This window comes from Sarcophilus harrisii, chromosome 2 (assembly GCF_902635505.1).
Source record: "Sarcophilus harrisii chromosome 2, mSarHar1.11, whole genome shotgun sequence".
NCBI classification, from domain to species: Eukaryota; Metazoa; Chordata; class Mammalia; order Dasyuromorphia; family Dasyuridae; genus Sarcophilus; species Sarcophilus harrisii.
Window position 1 is genome coordinate 604,519,874 of NC_045427.1, and position 25,544 is coordinate 604,545,417.

Consider the following 25,544-nt stretch of genomic DNA (forward strand, 5'->3'; position numbering starts at 1 on the left):
TTTATAACAGCCATTGCCTCTTAAGGCAAAGAGAAGATACAGCCACATGATTTTTTGTTGCATGACTGAGGTCCCAAGATCCAGTGAGACCACTAAAGTGGTCACAAGTGAGAAAGTGGGATTTTAGAATCCAGAAACATTGACCTTTGGCTATTGCTAAAGATTTCCTCCTATCACAAGCATTTGAGTCAACCAGTGCCATCTTCCCTAACACTTCAGGCAGGAGTTATATATCTCTAGTCCTTCTGTTTATTAGCAAGACCATTCCTCAATTTTCGAGTTTAATTAGATAAGCAGATGGAGAGTACTGTCAGCTTTTTCTCCACAAAGGTTTGTTTCCATGTTTATAATCATCAATCAATAATCATTTATTAACAGAGAAAATTGCTAAAGATACTAATATCAAAGTAGCATAACTCCTTCCCTCAATGAGCTTACATTCTACAATTAGTCATGATTTAAAACTAGAAAGGACATACAGAATCATTTAGTTAACTCCTTCAATTTACAGATTAGGAAATTGAAGCCCAGAGAAATTAAGTGATTTATCCAAGCTGATATGGTGAGTAATTGTGCGAGGATTTGAACCCAGGCCATCATACTCTAAATGCAACATTCATTCCACTGTATCCTGGCATTTTATTCTTTATTTTTTCTGAAAATGAGTAAGGACACAGCACTCCAAACACAACAAATTCCTGCTAGGTATGGAGAGTTACCAGAAAATACATTGAGTGATACAAACCAGTACCAGGGCAACATATATTGCCCTAGGAATGAAATAGGTTGGGCTGGGGAGCATGCCTGGAAACATCGCTTCCTCATTGAAACAATCGCAATCATGCTTTCTCCCAGCCAACAGAAGGTTGACTAGCAAGATGTGTAATTTTCAGTTACTAATTGTGATGCCCTGCAGCTTGCTGGGCTAAATATAGCCTCCGTTTTTGTTGAGTAGGTTAAAAAATAGAAGCCCATGTGCAGCTACAGAAATACCACTTGCAAAGAGATTGACAGAAGCAGACATGCAGGTTGTTCTTCTCCCCTCCCCTTCCTTCTCCATCTCTACTCCAAAAGCACTGATGTCCAGACACCCTGGCAACATGGGCTCTGTCTTGTCCTAATTGACTAATGCAGTGGGGTGAGATGGCACATTGTTGGCAGAATTTGCTAGGAAATCTTAGTAACAATGAAAGGGTGAAGAGAATATTTTTTTTAAAAAAAAGACTCCCCCCATTCTTCTCAAAAACAAAAACCCTCCACAGATATATTTAAGTCTTATAGCATTGTGTGCCGAAGGGGTTTGAGGGGCTCTGAAGAGCACATCATGTAAAAAGCATCCTCCAAAGATAACTTCTGTTCCCATCGTGGGCAAATGTGGCTTTGGCTTCATGGCTAAAGTCAGATTCCAGATTAGAAATTATAGAGATGTCACTGTTCCCCAATACATTGCCTTCCTAGACTTTTAGAGCTTTGGTGGGATTTTAGATATGGGCTCATTGACTTAGACCTAAAGGGTCTAGACCTTAAGAAGTCATTTGGTCCTATCTTCTCCTTTCACTTGGAGCACATATCTGTCATGGGCTCACTCTCCAAACCTTGGCTTCCACTAACCAGTTAAGTTTCCATTGTTCTATTGCTATATCTCCAGTTATAGTTCTAAGGCAACCCTGAAAGATTGTGGAGGCTCTCTCTCTGTCTCTCTCTCTCTCTGTGTCTGTCTGTCTGTCTCTCTGTCTCTCTCTTTCTGTCTCTGTCTCTGTCTCTGCCTCTGTCTCTGTTTCTCTCTGTCTCTCTGTCTCTCTCTCTGTCTCTGTCTCTGTCTCTGTCTCTCTCTGTGTCTCGTCTGTCTCTGTCTCTCTCTGTCTCTCTCTCTGTGTGTCTGTCTCTGTCTCTGTCTCTGTCTCTCTCTGTATATATATATCCCGGTATCATTCATGAGTGATAATTGGTAATTCTCCAATTAAACACAGCTCATTAGTGGCAGAAGCAAAATTCTTTTTCTGACAATACAGACGAAGGGTCTTTATGTTATACACACTGTATATATGCTATAGTGTCTGCTGCTGTATCATTGAAGATTATTTCAGTATAGGTGGCTATCAGTCTTTAAGCTTACAATTAAATGCACCATGCCCTGGGAAGAAACACTCTTTAGTTATCAGCTAGCATTAGTAAGGAATTAGTTGACAGTTGTGAGCAAATCCCTGGATTATTGAGTTCAATTCTGGGCATAATGGTTAAAGAAGATATTGATAAATTAAATAAAGCATAGCCACAGGATTGTGATCATAATAGTAAGGGGACTGGAGGCCCATTGAAGGAAATGGGAACATTTAGCCTGAAGAAAGGATGATTTAGTGGTGATATGATGTCTTCAAATATTTAAAGTGATATAGTGTAGAAGGGAGGGAGAATAGCTTGGTTTTGCTTGGTGCTAGAGGACAAAATTAGGAGCAGTGGATAGAAACTGCAGAGAGAGGCGTTTGGCTCTATATAAGGAACATTTTTTTTAAACAATTAAGAGTTGCCAGAAAGTAAAATGGGCTAAAATATAATGAGTTCCTCATTAGTATGAAAGCCAGAAAACCACTTGTCCAGGAAGTTGCAGAGAGGCTTCCGGCATGGGTACTAGTTGAACTAGCTTGCTTCTGAGGTCTCCTCCAATGCTGATTCTATTAGCAAGAAATAAACTTTTGAGAGGAGTGAAGAGGATAACAAGAAAATAGCAAGACTCTTGAAAGGTGGAAATGTCAACAATAATATTGGGACCCTTTTCAATAAACAAGATTTTTAGGACACATTTGGGCCAGGCAGCCTAAGCACAGGCCTAGAATGACTACAGATAGCTGAGACTGATAGAATATTCGCCAGCAGGCCACATTAGTGACAATCTTGAGACTTGAGCTTTCCATTCATTTGTTTGGGATTGAGTAAGGAGAAAATGGTATGACCTCTGTATAAACCAAGCAAGGCCCAAAGATAGGAAATCATAGGTCATCCTTACTATCTAGAGGGCATCCAGTGTATTCAAAAAAGCATAGAGAATTGTAGTATTAGAAAAGACCTTATAGATCATCTAATCTTATTCCCCTATTTGACAGCTGATGAAACAAAGATTCAGAGAAGTGGAAAACTTTGTCCAAGGTCAGACAAATTGCCAGGTCAAAGGTTGAGTCTAGACTCAGTGCTCTGATTCAACAAGCTGCCTCCATAAATGGATAAAAAGAGAAAAGAATGATTTTCTGTTGTTCTCAACCCCAAATGCTATTTATTCTTAAATTGACAGAATTCTATGGATTGAGGATTTAGCCTAATTTCTAGTGAAAATTTCTGAGTACAAACTTGTCATTCAGGACAAAAAAAATTAACATAATTTTTAACAGACCCAGCCAGAGCTGACATTCTGGAAGTCCCAAGTTCTGTTTCTTAATGGACCCTATAAAAGAAAAGTCACCATTTTAGACTTCACTTTTTCCAGCAAGAGTTATGTTAATTATCTCATGGCCTCATAAACATAAGGAAGTGGAAGTAGTCCTTCCACCAAAACAGAATAGGAAGTCCTTAGTAACTTTTAGTCTGAGAGCATTGACCAGAGGACCAAAAAGTAAAAAAATTTACCCACAGTCACTCAGCTAATATGTGTCAGTAGGAAGACTTGAACTGGGTCTTCCTTATTTCAAAGCTGGCTATATTATGCTACCTCTCATTTTTCAAACAACAAGCAACAAATTAAGTACTTGTGGCCTGAAGATGGTATTAATCTGTTCAGTGAAGAGTAGCAGACTATGTATGATGGGGAGTGGTCCCAGGAGCTAATTTTAATTGTTCTATGGGAAATGATGAGCAGGATGCTTTTTTTATTATTTTTTTTTTGAGCAGGATGCTTTCAGAAAAACCTGAAAAGTTCTCTATGAAGTCAAAGTGAAATGTACTGTACGCAAAGTAATAGCAATGTTCTGGGATGACCGGCTGTAAATGACTTTGCCATTTTCAGCAGTACAATGATCTATGACTATTCTGAAACTCTTATGAAAAATCATATTCATGACCAGAGAAGGACTTGATTGTGTCTGATTACAGATTGAAGCATTCTCTCTGATCTCTCTCTCTCTCTCTCTCTCTCTCTCTCTCTCTCTCTCTCTTTTCTCCCTCTTTTTTTAACTTTATTTTTCTTCAGTTTCTTTTTTCTAATAGGGTGGGAAAGCTATGTTTTCTTTTACAACATGACTTTGATTAATTTTTTTTAAAGAGCTAACTTGAATTCAGTTTCTCACTTGTCTGCCAAGTCCCTCTCTCATTACCATTCTCTGCTGAAGCTGCTAAGGGGTGCAGTGCCCAGCCTAGAGGCAGGAAGCCTTGAGTTTAGATTTAGACTTACACAAAAAGACCTGTGTTCAAATTAGAGCTCAGATATTTACTATGTGACCCTATGCAAGTCAATAAACCTTTGATTATCTCAGTTGTCTCATCTATCAAATAAGAACAATAATATTACCTACCTCCCCTGAGTTGTTGTGAGGATTAAGCAAGATAATATGTGTAAAGAATTTTGCAAACTATAAATGCCAGCTATCATTATTATTCTAACATAAGACTTCAATGAGGGCAGAAACATAATCAAGTAGATTGTCTGTATTGACTGAAGTCAGGATTATAGTTGCCTTTTCAACCCTTGTCTCCATGGGATATGTCCAACCAGAGCTGGTACAGCTTAATTGAAAAGGTTTGTAAGTGCTCTACATAGAGACAATCTATAATTAAGGTTTTAGCATAGGATGACACTGCAAACTGATAGCAAAGTAATTGCATGTTTTTTTTTCTAGAGTCAAAATAATTTATATTCCTCACCCAAGTACATTTAAGTAAATTGTTTGCAGCAACCTCAGCTGTCTGCATCTTTTACGAGACCATTAAGCAATCTCAGCCTTTCCCTATTTGCCTTGTTTTATTTACCAAGAATGGCTCTCCTATCCCTCTGGTCCTCTCAGAATGGAAAATAGGAAAAGTAAATAGACACATTGAAATTTGGAGGTGGGGGCCAAGAAGGAAAAGGAAATCAGCTTTAGGCAAAGACTTAACTGATGCCAAGGATAATATTGGGTGATACTCTTTATACAAAGTTTCTCTTCCAATGAATGACCTACAGGTTTCATTTCCTTTCTCTTGTAACACAACTCCATGCATTTTCCCTATCCCCATGCTGATGATCCCATAGAAGGGGAAGAAAAGGAAACGAAGAGAAAGAAAGAGCATTTATATAGTATCTACTGTGTATCAGGACTTTGTGAGGTTCTTTTTTTTTTTCTTTCTTTCTGTGTATACCCAGTACTTAGCATAGTGCCTGACACATAGTAGGTACTTAATAAATGTTTTTTGACTCACTAACTGACCCTACTAAAATATGAAATCCAGCCTTAGATGAATCAATCTTAGAACTCTTATCCCAAAGTTTTCCTGTTGGAAATAGCTTCTTAATATTGATCCTGAGCTAGGATACAGTCATGACAAACACTACTAGATCTAAGTTCTAAGGCTGCTTCTAAGTAGCTGTATAATGCTGGACCAGTGACCTTACCTCTCTAACCTCAGTAGTTGTATCTTCCATAAAATGAAGAGCTTGAATGAGACAATCTGTGAGGTCCCTTCAGTGCTGGAATTCTGTTTGAGGAATGGGGAAAAAAGGAGAGGAGACAGCTGAGGTTCCAGACTGTAGTTGTAATCTATGAACAAAAACAAATGAAGCCCTCATCTTAATGCTACAGCCACCCCATTCCCCCAGCCCTGTCTTCCTACCCCCCCAAGCATCTCCCTAACCCCCCTAATTTATTCAATTTATAAACAGATAGAGACCAATCCAATCAGAGTCTACTATTCAAAGCTCATGGGGCTGATGTTCACACTGGGTCTCTCAAGCATAGCTCCCCAAATGCCAAGCAAGAAGAGCTCAGCAAAAATAATCCTCATGGGGAGAAAGTGCTACAGAACCACTTTGTTCCTTACCCTTGGCCATAAGAGAGCACACATCTGGGAAACAAGCCTGATTAAAAGTATTGACTCAAATGGTTTTCAGGGAAAGGGGACCTTAGAGATTGAGTTTCACTTCTTAAAACAAGCCGTTAAGCAATTAAAGAGAATGACTCCAGTTACTCCACTGACCCCAATGTATACACAAATTCATAGGGGTGTAAGATAGAAAAGCTATCTATTGAGAACCTGTCATGTGCCTGGTATTGTGCTTACTGGTGGGTGGAGAGGAGAAGTATATTAGAGGTCAGATTTATATCCTCTGCCCTTATGACCTGGCCTGAGAGTCAAGGCTTACCACATGTGAAATAATAATGATTGTTTTAAGGCAAGATGTGTGTAAGTACTACAGTGTATTAGTTCAGATTGTCAGGTCTATGGGAGTTTAGAGCATATAAGTATCAATGAGGAGTGCAATAGCCAAGAAAGGTTACATAGAAGTGACATGTGAGCTGGGCCTTGAAGCAAGCTAGCATTTAAACAGAATGAAAAAAGACTGTGGTCTAGTTCCCAGCTTTTTAAACTGTGATTTAAGACCCCATCTGGAGTCTTGTAACTGAAAGTGGGAGTCATAAAATTATGATTTATTATCAGTAAATGTTTGATTTGTATATATATTTTATATACCTATATGTTCAGGGTTGTGTAAAAAATTTCTCAGGTAGAAACAAGTATTGAGTAGAAAAAAACTTAAGAAGTCCTAATATAGTTTCTGGTCCTGAGGACTTAGAAGCTAAAAGATGTGGGTTCAAATGCTGCCTCTATTATTACTATGGAAAAGTCTTATAACCTTAATGGGCTTCAGTTTCCACAACTGTAAAATGGAAAGAATGATATACACAATACCAATATCTTGGAGTTCTGGTGAGACTCAACTATATTATATACCTAAGGTGCCTTGGAAATTTCTGCTGTTCAATCTTTCCTGTCATGTCTGATTCTCTGTGATCCCATTTGGGGTTTCTTTGCAAAGGTGTGATTTATCATTTCCAACTCATTTTACAGATGAAGAAACCGAGGCAAACAGGGTTAAGTGACTTGTCCAAAGTCACACAGTAAACATCTAAGGATAGATTTCAACTCGGCTCTTCCTGTCTCCATAACCAGTGCTATATCCCACTTCACCACTCCACTGCTTTTGGCAGCTTTACAAGCCCTTATATAAATGACAACTATTATTAAGGGCTATTCTGGTAAAGGGCACAATCAGCATTCATGAAAGTATGGCCCAGGGTGAAGGAGACAATGAGGGAAGTGGGGATATTAGAATGATTAAAGAGGAGAATTCACTTTAAAGGATAATGAAAGACAGACTTGGAAGCTTCCACTAAGGTACAGCTTGCAGGCTTCATGATATGGGGTTGATGGACCATGGGTTCCCATAGATCTTTCAAATGGAGACCAATTTCTGGAAATTCAAGTAGGGGTCTAGCAATGGACAGTTACTATTGTGGGAAAATCAGCCTTGCTAATTTCAGAGAGGATCATTGTCAAAGGACTGGCTATACCAAATGATAATTTTATTTTTTTAATCACAACTCTTGAAACTTAAATAAGACATGGAGGAGTTGCCATCTGTGTCAGTAAAGTGTATCTACATAGATGAAAGATATCATGGATCTGACAAGTCCCATTAAGGCAATGTGGGAATAAGTGTAGGGGGAACAGATTAGGGAAGATCATGAAGGTCTGGCAGAACAATTCAACCTTGACGTACTAGGAAACAGGAAGCCACTGATGGTTTCTGAGTAGTGACCTAGTGAGAGGAGTGTTTAAAGGAAGATTAATTTCCCCTAACCCACACAATTTGCCTTCCTTTCACTTCTCTTAGAAAATCCCCTCCGGACCTTCAGACAGGTCTATAGTCAGCTCAAAATATAAGCATTGGTTGATTCAAGTTGTTTGGAAGTGAACTACCAATTGACTGGGTGGGTTGCACCTTGCTTGTCAGTGGTTCTCTCAATTGCTGATAGGCCACAAGTATGATTTGAAGGGCTCCAAAGGGAAGTCCAACCCCTAACCCAATACCATGACCTAACCCAATATCATGTTGTGATTATTATTTGTTCTTCTTTCTCAAAGAGGACACTAATATCAGAGAGGGGATGCCATGACGAACAAGTGAATTGGATTTAAGTAAGGGAAGGCTTGTACAAAGTCCCTTGCCTCACCTTTTTCCCTCCAGAGCTATCTAGATCCAATGGCCAGACATAGATCTGGATGACTGGAGATGGCCCTGGATACAGTGGAAGACCTAGGTCTTTTTAAGAACTGGGTACTGTACCAGAGGGAGACTATTAAAAACACTCCTCAGTTAATCTGCAATTTCTTTCCTAGATGACTAGTTCCTAATCAGAGAAGAATAAACATATTTTCAAGAAATTAGCATATCACTTCTGGGGCAGGATGTCTATAGCTGCCCTTATTTGTAGCAAACTCTCACCCCTGAGTTTTTGTGGTTCAAGTGAACTGAATATGTATTGATGTTTGAAGCCCTGAAACCACCAACAGATTACTCAGATTTCCAGCCTCAGATAAGATCTCTCTAGCCAATGTAGAAAAGGGTAAATTGCTTCTCTTCTGGTTGAACCTGTTGCATGCATCCTATTAAATTAGTTGATAAGCCCTGGTCTCTCCTTCACCCTTTCCTCTCCCTTCCCCTCGCCCAACTCCTCACTTCCTCCCCACCCCTACCATTAGCGCGTATTCTTCCTCACCTTCTATTTAACCCCTAAGATTGTGAGGGAGGGAAAAGATTAGAGTAGATTGGGGAGTTTTATATTCTTGTGATCTGCATTTCATCTGATTTTGGCCTGATTAGGTTTCAATTAGAGGGTACTGGCCTTTAATACCTTTCAGAGGGAAATACCACAAGAGAGTAAATAAGTCTTAGGGCATTATTAGTACATTGCTGCCTCCAAAGAAGGTGGAAACAGGTTGAAAGCAACCTGGCTCATGTGGGCTGAATGCAGTCTAGCCTGAAGGCAGCAAGAGGAAACTTTTAAGGTTCTCTGATCCTAAAGAATGATTGGGAACTAACTTAGGGAGCCTCCCTTTCCCTTTGTAAATAGCATAGTCCAACTAACATAGCATCTCCTCTAGAAGGGCCTTTCCTGAACACTTTCTTCAGTCAATCAATCAACAAGCAATTATTAAACACCTACTATCTTCCAGATATTAAGTGATGGAAATAGCCCCCAAAAAGGCAAAAACACAATCCTTGTCATTGAGGAGTTCAGGTTCTGTGAACAGCTACATACAAACAAGATGTATGCTAGATTAATGGGAGATAAAACCAGAAAGAAAACTGGCAGGGAAGGAGGGGAGAGAGATACTAAAAGGCCTCTTGCAGAAAGTGGGATTTGAATCTTGAAAGAAACCAGAGAAGCCAGAGATAGGAGGTAAGGGAACGGGGTAAAGAAGCAGAGCATTCCAGTTATAAAAGCCAGTCAGGGCAAAGACATTGAGATCACTGAGACTGAAGAATGACAAAAAAAAAGGGGGGGGGGGCAGTGTTGCTGAATAATAGATTACATAAAAGGATTGTTGGATTTTAGTCATTTTCAATCATCTGATTCTTTGTGACCCAGTTTGGGATTTTCTTGGCAAGGATAACAGAGTGGTTTGCAATTTTCTTCTCCAGCTGATTGTACAGATGAAGAAACTGAGTCAAATAGAATTAAGTGACCTGTAAGTGTCTGAGATCAGATTTGAATTTAGGAAGAAGAGTCTTCTTGACTCCAGGACCAACCAGTGCTCTTTGTCCTGGGTCATTTTGTCCTTACATAAAGTGTAAAAAGACTGGGTAGGGACAGGTTGTGAAAGGCTTTAAAAACCATTTCAAAGCTATTTGATCCAGCAGTTAAGTTTATGGGTACAGTGATGACAAGGTCAAACTTGCATTGAGGAAAGTCACTTTGGTGGCTGAATGAAGTATGGACTGGAGTAAAGAGAGACTTGAGCAGGTAGACCCCCAAGCAACTATTCTAATGGTCCAGCTTGGGCTGATGTGGGTTTGTACCAGGCTGGTAGCAGCATCAGAAGAGAAAATACACTTATTCAAGAAGTAGAGATGTTGTTCAATAGTATCCTACTCTTGTCACCCTATTTGAGGTTTTCTTGGCAGTCACTGGAGTGATTTGTGATTCACTTCTTCAGCCCATTTCTACAGATGAGGAACTGAGACAAACAGGGTTAAATGACTTGTCCAGGATCACACAGTAAATGTCTGAAACACATTTGAACTCAGAACTTCCTGACTCCAAGTCTGGCAAACTATGCACTGTGCTACCCAGCTGGACTACAGAAATGTTAAGAAAAGAGAAAAGATAAAATTTACAGTATTAAGTCTGTATCTTACTTAACTACAAGTGCTACTTAGCTGCTGTATCTCTAAACTCCCCAACTAGATTATAAACTCATAGAACAATGAGTGCATATGTAAATCTTCCACCCATTAAATTTTAAATTACTTGAAAAGAGAAACCATGTCTCATTCATTTTTTTTTACCTCCACAATTACCTAACATAGATTTATATACAGTAGGTGTTAAATAATATCTAATGAATAAATGAAATCTTTTTTTTTTCCTTCAGCACCTAACATGGTACTATAAACATGAGTGGTGGTCAATCAGTCCTTGGTGAATGAATGAATAAATGAATGTTTTTCTTGATTAAACTAGATGACATAGTGGATGGAGTTCTGGGTTTGGAATCAGGAAGATCTGAATTCACACATGGCCGCAGAGACTAGCCCTGGGACTGGGCACATCACTCAACCCTTAACTTCTTAACATTTAACTTACATTACATTAACTCACATTATCATTTACCACTTAACTTCCACATCTGGAAAATGGGGAAAACAAAAGAACCTCTCTCTCAGATTGTTGTAAAGTTCAAATGGGATAATCACTATAAAGTGTTTAGCCCAGTGCCAAACACAGAGTGCTATATAAATGTTAATTCTGTGTGTTCATATATGTCAGTAGATGAAGTCTGATTTCTTGGATTAAGAAGCATAGAGTTACAAAATGTTTGTGTTTAAAGGGGCCCAGAGCAGCTCTGCCATTCAGATTCTGTTACCAGACATCATAAGCAGTAAATGACCAAAGAGCAATCCTGGGCTTTGTCTGTGTGGGACAACAGGCAGGAGCAGAAGACCGAGTTTTGTTCTCCAACTTCAGCTGGTAATCAGCCCAAGGTCTTGGACTCCAGGGCTGAGGAGGGATTGGTGGGAAAGAAGTGGGAGCAGCTTCTTTGGCTCTCATCCCAAGACTCAATTCAGCCCTTTTCTTCAACCAGCATGTCTGACTCAGGCTCAGGCCCTTGTAAAAGCATAAAGTCTTGGGTTTGGGAACCAAATCATCTTTTACAAGGCATTAAGAAAACTTCCCTGTGGCTCTCTTAGGAAAGATTTCAAAGCATAGAAACTATGTTCATATTCTAAGTGTATATAAATATCTACATTATGCCCATTCCTAAGACATCAGATTAGTTAGGATGTCTCCCTAGGCTAGTATTCTCTGATTTATGAGAGGAAAAGATATGTTGTATGCAGGTGCAGAAAGACTTTGGAAATACGCAAAAGACACACAAACTGAGCTCTTACTCTAAATTCTTCCTATTGGAAACCCTTCCAGGGTGGCACTGAAATGAGTTCATACCAGTTCATATTCAGTTATTTTTTATCATGAGCTTAGAAATCAGTAAATGCTACGATGAAGGCTTGATTTATTGTTTCATTTTTTTTAGACAAAGTGATGGAGATAAGAGTTAATAATGGGAAAAAGTATGTCATGTATGTAGTACATATTTGTAAACAAATGTATATGTTTGGATGTATATGTGTTTATAGGTATGTACACACATATATATACATATGTATATATGAGCTTGTTGTTAAATATTTACCAATATACCCCTTTCCTGTCTATGTTTTACTCTAATTTTCTAAGGTAAAAAGCTTAGGCTCACTGGCATTATTTCTTCTCAAAGATAGGTATGTAGCTTGACACAGCTACTAAAATAATCTTACACATCCATGGATCATAACATGGGTCAGAATACTTCCTTAGTTCCTTGTTATCTAGATGTAGGTGCCTTAGAGACAGGACTATGGAACACTGACTTTGGAAATCAAAGAATCAAACAGCTGGAAGAAATGCATCCAATAAAATCCAATCCAATAAATATTTATGAAGTACCTACTGTGTGCCAGACACTGTGCTAAGTGCTGAGGATGCAATAAAGAAAAAAAAAGACTTTCTCTTCCCTTAAGGAGTTTATAAGCTAAAGAACTTCAAAGACACAAACAAAAAAAGATAAGAAAGTATGTGGGGGAGATCTGGGGATGAGGGGCAGTAAGGGGATAGCTTGTTTTATGAAGTTGAAACCAGGCAGAGTAACAGAAGAAAAGTAGAATGAGTGAGAGTCCAAAATACAGTGAGTCTATAAAGAAAAGCATTGGGAGGAATTTGGTACTTCACCCACTAGGTCACCAAGTTGAGGAGGCCGAAAGAAAGGGTATCAATCAAGACTGAATTAACAACATGGTGTAAAGCTAGAAGTAATGATCTTCTCCTGCAAGGGGCATCTTAAAGCAAGGCAGTAGATGCAAAGTAGAAATCTTAGAAGTCTTTTAGTGCAACTCAAGCATGATCAGTAATTCCTTAAATGACATTCTTAATAAGTAGTCATCAAGTTCTCCACTTATAAGATCTCTAGTGTTGAGAAAACCACCATTTCCCAAAACAACTTATTCACCATGATTAAGAATAAATCTTTCCCTCTATAAATCCAACCATTTTCCCCTCATTCTTTAGTGTGGGACCATGCAAAAGAAAGTTAATTCCTGTTCCAAATGAAAGCTGTTCCAATAATTAAAGACATAACATGAATTTTCTCTTCTCCACACTAAACATTCTTAATGTCTTCATCTGATATTCATATGAGAGGACTCCCAGTGTCCACACAATTCTTGTTATCTCCCTTGGACTTGTCCGGAAGTAAACACAATATTCCAAATCTTGATTAACCATGGTACAATGAAATAGGACTATGACTTGTCTTATTCTGGATCTTATTCCTCTCAGTGCAGTCCAAAATCACATTTGTTTTATGGAAATCCTGTTGTACTGCCGATGGAATATTGAATTTAAAATCCAATAGAAACTCTCAGCTTGATCTCTCTCATCGTAAATTACGTTTATCATTGTCATATCTTCTTGATTCTTTGAACTCAAATGAAGGACTTTACATTTATCACAATTAAATGGCATTTTATTAGATTCAGCTCATTAAAGCTTTGATAAATTCTTTTTACCCAAATGCTACCACTTAGCATTTGTTATCATTTCCATTTTAGTATCAGGACTTGATAAGAATGCCATCTATGTTATCACACAAGTCACTGACAGAAATGCAAACAAGTATAGGCCAGATACACATCCCTAGGACACTCTGCTAAAAACTCTCCTTCAAGTTCATAGTTTCATAGAATTTAGAATTGGAAGAAAGATTAGAAATCATCTAGTTTAAACTTACTTGTTCCACACATGAAGAAATGGGTGTCTAGAGAAAAAAAAGAAACTTGCCCGTAGCTAATAAGTAACAAATTTAAGTCTAGCATTGAGCATTCCAAATGTGATATTCTCTCTATAAATACACACTTCACTTTGACTAACTAATTGCTAGATTTTGGGTCACTCAACCAGTTTTGAATCCACTTAAATATATCATTGATTAGTCTTTACCTTTTTTTTTTTCTGCTAAGATATATATCTTAGAGATTCAAAAGGATAATATGAAAGACTTGTACAATGGTTTGGTTAAATATAAATATACCGATTTTCTTCCATTTTCCTGATCTACCAGTCCAACAAATCAGTCAAAGAAAGAAGTGAGTTCGGTGTACAATGTCTTTATTTTGTGAAGCCATTCTGGGTCATAGTAATCACTGCTTTCCTTTCTAAATGTTCATCTTTTGAATAATGTGTTCTATAATACTATATCCCTGATTAGCCTCAATTCTTTCTAAGCTTTAGTCCTCTGGAACTTAATATTATAAGACAGACCTTACTTTTTTTGTATTCATTTTCTTTTATTTGATATTGCTTCCATCTTCTGTACATGCCATTTTATAATCCAAATTTGTGCACACACTTTCTATAGTCCTCCTTTCTTCCTCATGGAAACAATATGCATTCATGCTATTAGTTCAAGAGAAATGGGAAACTTTCTAAAACTTAATCCTGACTTTCCTTACAAAATTTTAGACCACAACATCCTAGTTTTCCTTTCTTGAAATTATGAAATATGCTTTTATTTCCCCACAATATCCACAGCTTTCCTTTCTTTCTCTATGGCAAATTCTAGGATGTAGTGGCCACTTTCTCCCAAGAGTTCCATCACTTCCACTTCTGAATAGAGATCAGAGTAGCTACTGTCTTCATCATTTTATCCACCTTTTTAAAGATTGGGATTATTATTAAGTCATTAAGTCATCATCAGCTACTGTACTTATGATAGAGTCAGGGTATGTGCATAGAAAAGACAACCCCTTTCCCCCTCTGCCTCCTGAACAAGTCTGAGATGAATTTCTCAAACTCCTAATCTATTTGCTGCTGGTTCCCTACCAAAAATATTTCTATTTCTTCTTCCACTGATTGTTACACAAATTTTCTCTTCCGTGCTGCCCTACTCCAGTTTCTGGATTTCTTTCCAAGACCATATTTTCTTAATATTTAATGTCACTTCATTGCCCCTTTTATATGTAGTCTGTTCCTTTAAATTTAGTATAAAACCTCTTAGCCATATTCTAGTTGTGAGATACCCTACCTCATCCTACTGATTCTTGCAGTCAAATTTGTCTGTTTGAATCAGTATTTCTGCTTGCCCTTGTTCATTTTTTAGCATTTGTCTATAAGTCTCCAAGATCAAGCCTTTGCTTATTTAGTGCTCTTTTTGTATTATTTCTTGAGAATTATTCGTAATTTTTATTGAAAGTGTTCTTGCTATGATATATCTTCTCCAAAGCATGTGCCTTAGCAAGCACAACTTTCTCTTCAGTTTGTAGCACTCTTAATCTGATTTGTAAGACTCCAAGCAAACATGTGTTGCCTGAAGTTTTATTAGGCTTTCTCAAACCTTGGACAAGAACTAGGGATTACTATATTTTAATCTATGATCCAGGAACCCAATCACTATCAAAGTTTTTTTTTTTTTTTAATTGCTATTTTTTTTCTTTTAACGGATTTTTCTTTTTAGGTTTTATTTTTATATTTCCTAGAGGTTTCCCTTATATCCCTCCCTCTCCTAACTCTCACCAATTGAGAACATGTATGTGTGTATAGATAGATATACATATACATATATATTATATATACATACTACATATATAGTAACAAATAATTAAAAAAATAAAAGAGGAAGAAGAGGAAAAATAAGTAAAACAAAATAACACACACACCAAAAAAATCCAACCTCTTGTGAGAAGCCTGTAACTTCAATAAAAATTAGTCATGGAAATAGCACCTGTGCCCCTGGAAGACCAAGGATACCTATCAGTGCTTTCTAAGTTCCTGCTGACAGTATCATTTGTTCCCTTGTGAATCATTACTAGTGAGTAGTGGTGCCAGTTTTGAAAAGGCTCAGAGGATTCTGACACACTTTAGAAGATCCATTTCCAAGGAAAACCAAAACCATCCCTAGTAACTGTGACAGGTTGACAAATTTACATATCCCTCCTAGAATCAGTTCTTTTTGTCACATGTATTTCCTTCTTCTTCTTTTGATCATAGTTCACAATCTAGCTATCTCAGAGGCAGTAAGGTGGCACAGGAGAGAGCCTTATAGCATATATATACATATATATATATATATATATATATATAGTCATGTGTTTCTTCTCTTCCTTCACTGAGTCACACACATTTCTTCCACCTCTCACCATGAAAAATGTCATGGTGCAATATTAAAAAAAAAAAAAAAAACCATTAGATTAGGAGTCAGAGGTCTGGTTTTGAATCCTATTCTACATATTTTCAATATGCTCTGAATAAGTCAATTAAAAAAATCTGGGGATAATGTTCCTAATGTGTAATATAAGGGTGGGATGGGTTTGAAGAGAGATGGAATGAAAAACATTCAGCATTTCTTCCATTTTTAAAGCTGTAATCCTATCATTTGCATTAGGATTCCTCTTCAGATTTTTTTTCTTCATTGCTCCTTTTGAAAGGACTTCCATTCTTTTTTTTTCTTTAAGAGCCTGGAAAGTAGCTAGAAATTCCTTCTGCACTCTCACCTTCTGTGCTCTGAGGGAGACCAACTTGTATTTTGTTCTTTCATGGCTCTTTCTTCCCTCTGGCAGAAATATAAATGTAAGACACTTTCATGTAACATACTATAAAATTTTCTTTGTGCCCCAGACATACCAATAATGTCAATCCTCTGTCATTCCTTCAAGCAGCTCTAGTAGCTAATTCAAGGCCCCACATGCCTGTTTGCCATTTCTGTTAATGCTGACATTCATTTTGTAGGGGCTCTGAGCAAAGTTTTATATATTTATAGAAGATTTTCTGCCTTTTCTCCTGATATGACTACTTTGTTCAGTTACCTTTGATGGGCAATTAGCATGTTCCTGCCAAACCCTTATACAAACAAAAGCTACTTAACCATACTCAAAGAGAAAGTTGAAACAAAAACTCAATTATTAGTGGGAAGAGGATAGACTGAGGAGGTAATTAGTGTTGAACAAATAAAGCATATTAACAGTCTTGAAACAATACCTTGCCAGTTCTCTGGCTATGGTGTCCTTTGTCCCTGTTAGCTATCACAGTTAGCAGACTTTTTATTGCTGTGTGTCAGTAGTGTGACCTGTGTGCTAGTAAGACAAGGAATATAACCAGATCCAATGACTCAAAAAGAAATATCACAGAGAGAGCAAAGGAGACCCAGGACATAGTAAGTAGGTCTGAGGAGGCTATAACATATATACCCCTTAGTAGCTTCCAAAAACAGGACATTGAATGAGGAAATGGAACAGTAGAATCTATTGACGGATCATTTGCAGAGGACAAGGAATAAATGAATAGTCAAAATGTTCCATTGGTCCTGTCACAATGTCGGGAAGATTGGGATGGACCCCTAGTGAAGAATTTGTAGAAGGACATTAACAAAAGTCTCACAACTCACTGAAATGGACGGATTGTGATCTTAATGTTTCTATTTCCTTTTCTGCAAAAAATTATTGGATTAACTCAAAATCTTATGGTATGGGGAGTAGTGTGCTCTGGAGACTAGTGCTAAAGGTCTAAAGCTCCTTCCTCACCTCCTGTCCAGAACACAAGATGGAAATATTGCTGACTCTGGATCCAGACAGCCTGGGTTGGTCATACCCCACCTCTGATGATTAATACCTGTGAGATCTTAGTCAAATAACTCACCTTCCCTGGGCCTCATTTTCTTTATTTATGAAAGGAGGGAATTGAACTAGATTGCCTCTGCATTCCCTTCTAACAATAGACCCATTATTATTATTTTACTTTTCTAGCTTTATTTCATACACATGAGCCAAACTGGATAATAAAATAAAATAGATAGAGTACTAAACTTTGAAGCAGGATTTCATGATGTGCTCTGGAAATCATTTAACTGCTCTGTGCCTCAGTTTCCTTATCTATAAAATTGCAGGTTGATCTCAATGCTCTCCTAGTTCCGTGTAGCTTTAAGTCTATGTTCCTATTCCTTGATCTCATTTTCGCCTCTTATACATTCATACAGACTACCCCCAAATTAATAGGAATTAATAGGAACTACTCCTTTCTCATCCATACCTTCAGAAGTGCTATTTCAGAAGTTGAGCTCAGGAGCCACCTTCTTTCCTGGTGATTTCCCTGAGCTTCCTTTCCTTGTCCCTAGCTCAAATGTATTTTCTCTTCCCCTAAATTTCTTATTGTTTTTCCTTATCATAGTCTAATATACACATATTATATATACATATATGTATGTACAAATATATGTGTGTTGTGTATTATATGTGTGTTAACAACCAGCTGTCTAAATGAATAAAATGCATTGCATTTTCTCCATCACTTTCTTAAGTCTAGACAACCAAATAAAAAATAAATCAAGCCTTGATGTATAGCTTTTGTGGTTGTCCAAAATGTAAATCTTCACACTAAAAATTTAATCAACAGTTCTCCTGAGTTAATTCCTGCTTCCTCTAGCACACTCCTGGTTCTATCCCTTTATATAAAGTTAAGGTTACATGAGGGAAAGATTATTTCTTGTTTCTACCACTAGTTTAAGGGGAACAATGACGCCTTCCACTTTTTTGTATCAATACAGACTTGTGATTTCATTCTCTCTGTCAGCTGGGTGGTACAATGAATAGAATACTGAGCTTGGAATCAGGAAGACTCATCTTCATGAATTCAAATCAAGTCTTAGACACTAGTTCTGTGACCCTGAACAAGTCATTTAACAATGTTTGGCTCAGTTCCCTAGTCTGTAAAAATGAACTAGAGAACTAAATATCAAACCACTCCAGGATCTTTGCAAAGAAAACCCCTCAATGGGGTCACAAAGATGAGATATGAATAAAACAATTCGATAGCAACAACAAGGAAATTCCCTGTGTGGAATCTCCTTCTGCCAAGCAGATCAGCACCTTTTCTGATACTTCTATTTTGGAAGTTATTGAGACACTAAAAATTTAAATGACATGCCCAGACTTACACAGATAATCTGTGCCAGAAATATCCCTTGAATCCAGGTCTTTCTAACTCCAAGCCAGGTTTCTATCTACTACACAGGCTTTTTTTCACCTTGCATATTATATGTAGGTACTTATTAAATGTTTGTCAAATTGAAGTAAATGAAAGATATAGTAGTTGTGGTTACTGAGTCAGGAGTGGGGGAGGTTACATCAGACTCCAAAAGGCCTGGGGATGAGATAATGAGAGCAAAAACAATATTACTTAGAGGTGTGGGTGGAGAGGGAATGCGTAAGAAGTTTGGCTGAGGGGAACATGCTCCATATGCCTCCAAAGAAGTGGGCACACTTGCTCCCAAGATCTAGCTATAGAATGAAGACAATTAATGACTTTGATGTCTCCCCTGATGTTGGCATCAGAGTCAGGTTAACCTTTTGTACATGGCAAAGGCAATGCAGCCAACCACCAGAAGGATGGGGAAAGCTGATAATAGTACTTATTCAAGAACTGAAGCATTGCGTCTCACACAGTTCCATGTGTAGGGGTCTCTATTGCTCCCATCCCCTCCAAGGCCTTCTGCTCTGGAAAGAAAGAAGTTTTCCTCACCATTATTTCTCCTAGACTAGAAACAGCTGAAAGAGAGGTAAGGCCAGATGGACTACAGAAAAAAAGCAGAAATGTACTGGGGGAGGAGGTAGGGCTTGAGCCAAGTTGTGGGTGCATTTGGACTTAGTTCAGAGAAGGATGGCGCTTTGAGATGCTGGCAGAAGGAAGGGTGAGTCTTCCTATTAGAAAGCACTGTCAAAGTGAAGAGATACAGCAAGAAGGGATATCTATCTATCTATCTGTAAAACTCTCCCTCCTGGTATGAAGGAATTGGGGATGATGCTGGTACTGACTGGGCTCTCCATTCAGTCTGAAATGCCATCTGGGCCACAAGATCTAAAGGAAAGAAGAGCTGAAATTTAAATTTCCCTGGAGCTTTGATCCAAGGCAACCCTATAGGCTAGAGATTCCTAGGGACAGTTGTGGAAAATCCATCCTACCCTAGGACTGTAAGTCTGGGCTTTTTCTTTCCTTAGGCAGGCCCAGATCAAAGCAGAGAAAGGTCCCTCTCTTCTCTCACATGTTTCCTGATCATTGTTCTTGAGCCATATAAGGAATGTGGAAATGCCCTTTATTCTTCCAGGCTGCCACATGGGGGAAGGAGGTTCATAGGAGTTGCCTAACCTGATGCACAGGTTCCGGTTGCCAAAAAGGGGAAAGAAATTCGAGGCTCCCCCAGCATCATTGTGGGCAGCGGCTGCAGTAGCAGTAGCATCCCCACCAAGCGGAGGCTTGTGCGTGCAGCCCACGGACCCCACGGAGCTCTGCTAGGGCTGCTTTTGAATCAGGCAGCCCTCCCCTTAGCCAACCACAAGCCCGGACAGGGTGTGACGTCAGCTTCGGGCTTTCTGTTCTGTAGCCTAAAGAGCCTGGGGCGCTTCAGAGCCGAGCTGGCGGGAAGTGGAGAAGGCTGGCAGGCTGAGCTGCACTACAAACAAGGAGAAGGAACCGGGTTGGGATGGAATGAGGGAATGATACTGCTCAGGTGGAGTTGGGAGACTCAGTGCTGACAGCCTAAAGCTCCCTCTTGGTCCCTTGGGCACCACTCGGAGTTTTTTTTGTTTTTTTTTTTTGGTTTTTTGGCTGCCTGATCGCAGGCTTTTATGTACATACTGCAGAAGACAATGAGGGTAAGTTTTCCTTTCTCCTCTTGGGCACTGGGCGATGAGTCTGGATAGCAAAAGCTGGGCTTTTGGCTAAAGGCACCCCCCACCAAGTGCGGAAGCCTCCCAAGGCAAACACAAGGATGGGGGCAACGGGAGATCCTTCTGATCTTTCTAAAATTCCCCTTGCTTCTAAGGATGGTTGAAAAGGCTGCTTAGATTTGCCCTGCTATTTGGTCAGGGAAGGAGGGAGGGAGGCAGTAAGAAGCAGACTTTGCCCGGAAGCGACCTTGGCTCCAAGGCACACCTGCTTCCTTGGCATTTGAAGAGGTTGGTATCTTTGCCCCGGGTGTTTAGAGAATCAAAGGATCCTAGAGTTGGAGCTGGAAGAGACCTTAGAGACCGGTAGTAAGATACTCCGACCGTCAATTTTGTCATCTATAAAATACCAGTGGTTGAGGGGATTGCCCATGGTTATAGGTAATATAAGTCAAGTTATGACTCGAGTCCAGAATTCTATCCATTGGAACCTTCGATCCAGGGGAATTTGCCCGGATCGTGGAAGGGTGTCCCAGAGGCGCAGAACTTTTATTTCCTGGCGACCTGTTCTGTTGCAGAGAACTCTAGGGGGTCGACCAGGGCAGCTGCTCCGAGCAAGGATTAGGGTGAATCTGAAGTTGGTAGGGAGAGAGAATCCTGCTTCCTTTCGTTGTCTTTGGGACAGGGAGATTGTTCAATCAAAGGCAGGAGTTAATCTGAAGTTGGTAGGGAGAGAATCCTGCTTCCTTTCGTTGTCTTTGGACAGGGAGATTGTTCAATCAAAGGCAGGAGTTCTTAAGTTCTTAAGAATTTTTTTAAAAAATCGGTAATCACTTTTCAATGCAATTGCTTTCCTTTGTATTTCTTATTTATTTTATTTTCCGGGTTAAAAATACTATTTTGAGAAAAGGGTCCTTGGCTAGAGGTTCATAGGTAAAAGTGGATATGATACATGCAAAAAAAGTTAAGAAATACTGATCTTGGGCAAATCTGGCTTAATTCAGGTGTATATTAATTTACTTATCTATTTACTTGGGAAAGAAGCAAATGAAAATATACATGATAAAAGATAACTGACCAAAAAATAAGCTGATTGTATATTTGTCTTCTTCCATTCACCCAGGAAGGGATCCTTAACAGTGGGTGCTTTGGGGTAGGGAAAATCTGCCAGTGATCAAGGAGTTAAATAGGAAAGGGGACAGGAGTGATGAAGCAGGCAGTGTATGCCCTAGAAAGCCACCATTTAATGTAACAGATGCAGTATTCTCTGGGTTAGGAAAGTAGAGTTTTTGTTTGTTTGCTTCCAAGAATAGTCACCAGAGTCACATAAGTATGTTGACAAGATTATTTGTATTTTGTGTTTTCCCTGAGAAACCCTAAACTCAATAAGCCGTAGGGGCTTCTAAATCTCAGTTGAGTGAGACCCTAGGAGTTCCAGGACCTAGAGATGGTCCTGGACTCTTTCACCTCCTCCCCTCCACCTTATGGCACCTCTTTCCAGATTCCAACCCAAGCAAGCAGCCTAGGACATTCTGTTTATATTTCCAGGAAGCTAGGTTATTACTTCTAATACCCCAATAGCCTTGGACTGGACTTCATTATCCTTGACTGCACCATTAGCACTCATTCATTTCCTGTCCAGGTTGATTACGATGTGCAGAGTTAGCCCAAAATGTGGTATTGGGTTAGATTAATGACTGTGTAAACCCTAATTGCTACACTATTACCTAAGCAGAGTAAAGGAGTGTATGTGTCTAGTTCTCCTGTCCTTCCAGAGAGGATCTAATGTCACACGTGCGGTCATGGATCCTGGAGACAGACACACCTATGTTAATGCAACAAGGAAGTATTTTGCTCTTTTATTATATTTCCTCCTTACATTCCATGTCATTATGTGGCATTTGCCACATTCTATGCATTTTTATTTTGTTATGAAAACCTACTTAAGTCACCTACGTTTTAAGTACAGCCAGACTGAGATGGAAGCTCCCTAGAGGTGGAGATACTGATACTTGGCTCTCCTTCATTGTGACAAATAGCTGAAATATCTGCTCAGGCTCACCTGCACCTGTACCCTTCAAAGACCATTACTTTGCTTTGGGGGTGGTCTAGATTCCAGAAGATCTGAAAACATTTGTTTTTCCCTGCCTCCAACTCCCATGAAGCTGTTAAGGTAGGTATTTAGGGGAGTGGACGAGAGTAGCGTTTAGTTTGCTAGTAAAATGTCCAGAAAGCCAGGGAAGGATAAGAATATTCTCATGTGGGGTAGAGTCAGAAAATATCTTTCAGACCTTTCAGGATGATCTTTACATTTCTAAGGCCGATCCATTCCAGCTTCTTTCTGAACACACACACACACACACACACACACACACACACACACACAAAGTTCTTCAGCCAAAATCTTTGAAACTTTCACATGGGTAAAAAGCCATTATTGTGGTTGTGTTTTTAAATGGTGAATTTCATGCTTTTTAATGATTAAAACCTCAGAGGAAAGTGCATTTTAAAAGACCCACACATATATTTTTGTGTGACTTCCCTACATTTTTGACCACCCTGACGAAAGACCACACTTGGAAATCCTTAAAATGGAGTTTTGGCCTCTCCAGGCCACAAATAAATGAAATCTAGAAATTCCCATTTCTCTTTCACTTCTGTGGGGCACTCTCCAGGGCCAAAGGTGAGGAGACACAGTGGGTATTCTTCCTCTATTAGCCAGTGTCTGCCTTCTCTGAGTCTGGTAACTCCCCAAAACAAAAACAACTGGGCTTGGAGTAGGAATAGGTATGGGCTGAGAATACCTAATTTTTTTCCAATTACCAAGGAAATGATTTAGAGTTTTTTTAAGTCTTTCATTGTTTTTCCAGGAACCAAGAGAGGGCTATCAGAGGTCTCAGATTCATATACTGCTTTTGTGAATGATAGCTCCTCCCAGTACCTGGTCTATGGTGGTCATGATGGTGGCTACCCATGGTGTTGTTGTTACCCAGTGTTTACAATCATATCACAGATTTAAGGACTTAATTCACTAGTGACATGTTATAGTTTGTAAATTTTGAAAGATCCAATTTTTACTATCTGTTGGGGTGAAAATTTCCATTTACAAAAGAGAATTCTATCCAGATTAATGGTCTCTTAGACCTTATCACATATTTATTTAATTCAACAATTATTTATTATTACAATTTGTGTGATGCCTAAAGTATAGTTCTTATTCCAATAAAATTCCCTGGGGCTATCTACTCTGGAGATAATACTTAGTTGGAGGTGGAGGGAATTCCTATACCACGAATTCCCCAACTTGAGGAAATTGGGATTTTTAAAAATATTTGTATTTCTCTGATGTTTAGAGAAGTTTTCCAAATAGCCAGACTAAAGCCAGAGATGAGCAGTATCACTGTTATTTATAATAACTCAAGTTCTGCTAAACTGTTCCTCCTAAATAGATACCATACTTTTCTGAGGTCATGCCTTTGCTGACTCTGTCCCCTATAGCTGGAATGAACTCAATCATCCTTCAGTTGCCCACTCCCTTACTTTGGAGAATTCCTATTCATTCTTCTTGTTACCAAGAGATGCCTTCTCCTAAGATCTCTCTCTATGAGCTTTGAATAAGTTTAGTATGCATCTGTAAATATGCCTGTTGCCTTCTCCTTTAGAATATAATCTCTTTGCAGGCTAAGAGGGTTCGTCAGATTTTGTCTGTATTTTTGTCTTTGAGCTTGGCCCTGTGGCTGGCATATTGTAAGCATTTAATTAATTCTAGTTGACTGACTATTCTCCCCTGGTACTAGGGCAAAGTATTTTAGTCTCCATAGGAAAAGATATGTGTCACAGACCCGTAAAGATCCCAGAGTATCAATAAGAAAACTTGGTACTTAGTTCTCCCTATCATCTCCTAATTACATTTTATATTAAGAATTTTGAGGAAATTACACTTCGGTTTGCCATATGAATTTGTTTTTATGGTTTTACTCTTTGGGTTCAAGAACTGAACTCCATTTTTTAAAAATCGCATAAGACAAAGTAGAAACTCTTAAACTTATGGAGCATCTTAAAGGTAGAAACAAGGTAGAGGACTCTTCACATATGTAACGAGTTATTCTGACATGTTGTAAGTTAACTCCATTCATCTATTTCAACAGTATTCAGCATCTCTTTAACAGTGAACTCCACAGACTGAGCCAAGGGAGCAAGAGAGGCTAGAGGGGAGGGGGTAAAGGAGAAATAAGGGCTTTGAAGGTAAGTAAAGCCAAGTATATTGTTGAAATCTCAACCTAGTCAGTGGTGGCAATGAAATTTATAGTATACTTTGCTTTCAATTTTTGCTCTTCACATAAACTGAAATCTTAGCTAGAGAGGAGCCCACCAGGGCAAGCTAAGCTGAAATAACAGCTCACCATGGGGTTGTAAACATCTCAACTTGGCCAGACTGGTTGCCCCTTTCACTTGAAAAAAAAAGGACCTCCAAACTTTTCCTTGGAGAAGGAGGAGGAGAAAGGAATAGGGAGGGCAGAATGAGGATGATATGCATCCTCACATACTGGAAAAAGGAGCAAGGGAGGCAGAGTGTGGTAGTGAATAGGTCTATTGTCTCTTCTATAAATGCCATATTTAGAATGCTATATTTACGCTCACATACAGAGGCATGGTTGGAGGTGTGGGCTGAGCACGTGCCTGTGAAACGCCCAAGTTTTAATTCTCACTCTGATCCAGCCTGTGTGAAACTTTAAGCCTACCATCTTCCATCTCTGTGTTTTTAAGGAAGCTGGAGAAGAAGGTAAAGTTCAAGTCAGTGTAAAGAATTCTCTTTTTAAATGACAAAAAGCGGAATCAGCTGCCACTTTCTCAACTGGGGTGTTTTAGCAAAGACCAAATGACCTGTCAGAAATGGTGTAAAGAATATTCTTCTTTGATTAGATGATCTCAGAAGCCCCTTTAAACTTTGAAATTATGGGATGGTCCAGCTTGAACCTTGTTCCTGTGTTTCCTATTTGAGTAAGGACTGCACTGGCCTGCCAAGAGTTCCTTGGCAGAAAATAAGCAGGGT

The 25,544-nt window shown here is 38.9% G+C and overlaps 1 protein-coding gene across 5 annotated transcripts in view; it reads left to right on the forward strand.

The window, feature by feature from the left end:
• RASGEF1A (RasGEF domain family member 1A) overlaps positions 1 to 25,544 on the forward strand; it is a 336,745-nt gene that overhangs the window by 277,937 nt on the left and 33,264 nt on the right. Inside the window, exon 1 of one of the 5 annotated variants that reach the window (XM_003755135.4) lies at positions 20,195 to 20,479. The exons of 3 other annotated variants lie outside the window; for them this stretch is intronic. In XM_003755135.4, coding sequence (XP_003755183.2) covers positions 20,453 to 20,479 — 27 coding nt within the window. In that variant the 5' untranslated portion in view covers positions 20,195 to 20,452. One more of the 5 variants, XM_012553993.3, reaches the window with a different exon arrangement.